The sequence below is a fragment of the Oncorhynchus masou genome, chromosome 18, assembly GCF_036934945.1.
Source record: "Oncorhynchus masou masou isolate Uvic2021 chromosome 18, UVic_Omas_1.1, whole genome shotgun sequence".
Classification (NCBI taxonomy): Eukaryota; Metazoa; Chordata; class Actinopteri; order Salmoniformes; family Salmonidae; genus Oncorhynchus; species Oncorhynchus masou.
Window position 1 is genome coordinate 30,957,519 of NC_088229.1, and position 4,555 is coordinate 30,962,073.

General features: G+C 41.2%; 1 protein-coding gene across 1 annotated transcript; it reads left to right on the forward strand.

Moving 5' to 3' along the window:
* The first annotated feature begins 415 nt into the window (after window positions 1–415).
* On the forward strand, window positions 416–4,176 carry pim1 (Pim-1 proto-oncogene, serine/threonine kinase). The gene is made up of 6 exons (XM_064922946.1): window positions 416–831; window positions 1,044–1,150; window positions 1,302–1,352; window positions 1,711–2,077; window positions 2,422–2,598; window positions 2,729–4,176. Exons 1-6 carry the CDS (start codon window positions 750–752, stop codon window positions 2,908–2,910), a joined length of 966 nt encoding a protein of 321 aa, XP_064779018.1. The 5' UTR covers window positions 416–749; the 3' UTR covers window positions 2,911–4,176.
* Window positions 4,177–4,555: the final 379 nt, after the last annotated feature.

Here is a 4,555-nt window from a genome sequence, read left to right on the forward strand (position 1 = left end):
AGCTATTTCATATAATGTAAAAGGAAGTTAATTTGATATTTTGTTTTATTTTTTCAAAACTATTTTGCACCAAAGACTGAAGCATGAAACAATATAATAACTGAGTAACAGCAAGTAACCACGCATTAATGGGCAAACTGCATCTCTCATTCAAGTGGTTAGCCCCACCTAGATCTTGAATTTGCGTTTACTTTTAAACTGCAGGAAAATGTGGCTTCTTTTGGCGCGTTTTAATTCCCGCCACGGCTAGTCTAGCCGGTTACACGTTATTCTTTATTTTTATTATATGATTGACGTGCGTTTGTATAGTCTATAATGGTTACTATTGGTGGAGACTGCGTGGTGGGCGTAGAACAGAATGACGATAGAACTTGTGGTGGCTACTCCCATTTACTATGGATATATATTTGTCCTTCCCTGCCCTTCCTCAAATTCAAAGAGCCGGTGTCCTAGCAGAACGTGAGGTGCTGTTTTTCTTTTACTTATACAATTTGGCTTACTGTTTACAAGTAATTGACTATATTAATAGTCATATTGTATCATTGGGCTACTCGATATTTCAACTCACTGGATACGAAGGCGTTTACGTTTAAGGACCAAATAACGAGTTTTCGCAAGATCCGGATGAGACGAGGATTGGTGCTGCATTTTTTTCCTACAACAACGTGGGTCACGCGCCAGATATAGTTGAACTGGATCCCAGATCGGAATATTTGTAGAATAAATCGTCAATTTCGTGGATTACAGGAATGCTGCTGTCTAAATTAAACTCATTCGCTCACATCTCCACCGTTGATATGCCGGCGAAAATCCAGCTTCAAGTTCACCAAGGTTAGATGACGCTTGTCTTGTAAATGGAGGTTCGCTGTTAGCTAACGAGTAACATTAATGCTACTAGGCTACCAATACTGTATTTTCCATTTGACCTAATCTACAGTAACCGTTTCCCTTTCTGGTATTTCAATTATTTGTATTCACACATGTAACATTACACTAACTATGTGGAAGAGTTGTATTAATCGTATGTTCTTGTATATTTACAGGGAAAGAGAGGGAGCCTTTCGAGAAGCTTTACCAGGTTGGCTCTGTGCTGGGAAGTGGCGGTTTTGGGACGGTGTATTCTGGCACAAGAATTTCAGATGGAGCACTGGTTAGTATTTCTTACATTTTATTGTCAACCGTCGCATTCTTTAAATATATATTTTAAATACAAGTTGGCTAATCAATTCATATATTTGCATATTTTCTCGTCACCAATATCAGGTTTAATTGATCTGATCCTTTTTTTTTTCAACACGCAGGTTGCTGTCAAACATGTGGCTAAGGATCGGGTCTCGGAGTGGGGAGAGCTGGTAAGGATGCTTTTGGTTGTGCATTTTTAGTTTGAATACATGTATAGTATGTTGTTGTCCAGGGGACTGTGGACCTGGCCCCATTCGTTTGTCACAAGCGATATCTCAAGACCGCACTGGCACGATTTTAATGAAACGGGCAAAAGATGCATATTGCCATAGAGATCTGGCATCATACAAAATTAAACTGTGACCCAAGGCGGGAGCTATAGTAATTAACAGAAATGTTGGTCACATGCCATATCACGATTGGCCGGGGCGGGCGGGGGGGCTGCATCGTTCGTGGGGGACGACATATTTATTATTGCCTTCCCACTATTGGCGGCAGATATTAACCAGATTTCAATTTTATTTTCAGCCAAATGGCTCTCGTGTCCCCATGGAGATTCTACTCATGAAGAAAGTTGGGAATGGAGCTCGGGGCGTGATAAAGATGCTGGACTGGTACGAGCGACTTGACAGCTTTATTATTGTCATGGAACGGCCGGAGAAGGTCAAGGATCTTTTTGATTTCATCACAGAGAAAGGTGCTTTACCAGAGGAGCTGGCAAAGAACTTTTTCTGTCAGGTTCTTGAAGCTGTTCGACACTGCCACAACTGTGGGGTTGTACACAGGGACATCAAAGATGAAAACATCCTCATTGATCTTCAGACGGGCGAAATGAAGCTTATTGACTTCGGATCCGGGGCATTGCTCAAAGACACTGTTTACACCGACTTCGATGGTAAGCATCCACGTTGATATACTCTAATCATAGTCCGTTTTAGTGGTTAGCTGGATATGTTGTTTTTGGCGCCACCCTTTGGAGGGAAAGTGCATTTTTACAACTCAAAGTTTATAAACATTGTCACATGTCAGGCACTCCTCCCACACATTCACTCTCACACATCCTACTGTCACGCAGTGATTATTTATCAATGTTTAATGCATATAATCACAGATTTATTTAATCAGTCCTTAATGTTTATTATTTGTGTCCATTTTTGAAAGTGTTCTGTGCTAGTATTTCTTCATAGGAATTGAGCACATCTTTGAATTTAACCATTATTGTTATTTCTCTATCAAAAGGCACTAGAGTGTACAGTCCACCTGAATGGATCAAATACCATCGGTACCATGGGCGGTCAGCAACTGTTTGGTCTTTGGGCGTCCTGCTGTATGACATGGTGTGTGGAGATATCCCCTTCGAGCAGGACGAGGAGATTGTACAAGGCCAGGTGCTCTTCAGACGAAGAATCTCCACAGGTGAGCCCCAATAACTGGAACAAAACATCCTAAAACCTAAAGCTACACCAGTGAAATATATTGCTCATGTATTAGTCATTGGGGGACCAGTCTAAGCACTGACTAACCATTATCCCCATTCTTCTCCCAGAGTGCCAGCAGTTGATCAAGTTGTGCCTGTCCCTGAGGCCTGCTGAGAGGCCATCGTTTGAGGACATCATCAATCACCCATGGATGCAGAGCACAGTGTCCTCAGCAGAGCAGAGCACAGAGATCAGACTGCACAGCATCAGTCACGAGCCTACTGCGTTCACCACCGTGGTGGCCCAATGACTGTATCACTGCACAGACCGAGACTAGTAGAACACAGAGGACTGACGTGGCTGTACACCAAAGACAATATGGACTATACAGAAGGAAGTTACATTTTTATTTAAATATCTCTTTCTCTTGTGGCCAGACCCCATCTGTTCACTCTCCTTTTGGACTTCATGAAAACGTATCATCTTTAATGGCTACTTAATTGGACACTGTAATATCAAAAGCTATTCTCACCCCTACGAAGGACTTGCACTGTAATATTGGCTGTGGTGTGAGAGTATGTACACCAGAAAGGACGAAGTCCATCCCTATTCATGTGATTTGTTCTGCTGAAGGCATGAACAAGTGGACAGTCTTTGTTACATAACTAGCTAGCTACCAACCAGCCATTGTATTCTGCCCCACCTCACTGATGAGTGGGTGTCACAGGAAGCAGAGAGGAGCAAATCGAAGTGCCTTTGGTGTCAGATTGTTGGGGACCCTGGAAATACTTGAATTTCATGAAGCCAACATGTCACTTTTCTTTTACAAGGTTTTATTTCCTGCTTTTGTCTTACAGGACTAGATCAGTAAAGCCTTTGCCATTTTCCAATACCGACAGCAGCCAGAGAACCTCCTATAGTACACACAAACCTGTGCAAACAAAAACCGGAAGACTTACCTCACTTTCCTGCATCCACCTCCGAGCTTTTAACGCCTGTCTACACACAACTACCACTCACCCAGACGTGAATGCACACAGCGATGCAAAGCGCCACACTAAAATACTAAATGCTTTTTTGTTCGAGTAAACATGTCTATCTTTCACCTCACAGGCTAGGAATAAGGCTATTGTGAATAATATTTGTGATTTCTCGCTCGAGCTGTGTGGAATTATTTATTTATTTATAGAGAATTTCGGCTGTATATTTCATTCCACAGTTGTTGAAGGGCCCACAGATTATTTAAATGTATTTTGACCATATTTATGGCTTGAAATCTTCTGAGCAGATGTTTGTGTATGTATATATGTTTGTGTGTGTGTGTAAATAACCTTCAATGCACTTCCATTTTAATGTATGTTGAAAGTCTACTGATGGTAACTGTTAGTTATTTGTCTGCTGTTGATTTGGATGAATTGACAATTGTTCTGAGTAAGCAAGTGTGTCATACATCAACATTGTTTTCACCTCTTGTTGCATGATTGCAGCTTAGTTTGTTTTGTTTTCATCCAAATTAGAATTGTAAATTATATGAACTATTTTTATACGATTTCAATAAATATTTTTTTAACCTTGACTTTTGGCCCACTTGTTTTACTTCAGCAGCCTGGTATTTCAACTACAAACACAAGTGAAAAAATAGCTTAAATCCAATCATATTTCAGGTGTGAATTAGATTGAGGTGAATGAATAACAAGAGAAGTTGCCACCACTGCTCCACACCTGCTCAGAGTTCACGTAGCTCAACTCTTTCCTGTGTAAGAAGTGGGGGGGTGTAGCCCATTACCATGTGTCAAAGTTGACAAGGACAACGGCTGACGAACATGTGCACATCCAGGTACTTTCTGGAGTTGTAGGTGAACCACACCTGTCGTATATTTGTGTTTTAGTCAATCAGTTGTGTTGTGACAAGGTAGGGGTGGTATACAGAAGATAGCCCTATTTGGTAAAAGACC

What these genes read in the sequence shown, in the direction of transcription:
- pim1 (XM_064922946.1), top strand. Translation starts at nt 750, where the DNA reads ATGCTGCTGTCTAAATTAAACTCATTCGCTCACATCTCCACCGTTGAT. An exon ending in TCTCGGAGTGGGGAGAGCTG is followed by an intron (nt 1,353 to 1,710) that starts GTAAGGATGCTT and finishes TTTTATTTTCAG; the next exon opens with CCAAATGGCTCTCGTGTCCC. An exon ending in TGTTTACACCGACTTCGATG is followed by an intron (nt 2,078 to 2,421) that starts GTAAGCATCCAC and finishes CTCTATCAAAAG; the next exon opens with GCACTAGAGTGTACAGTCCA.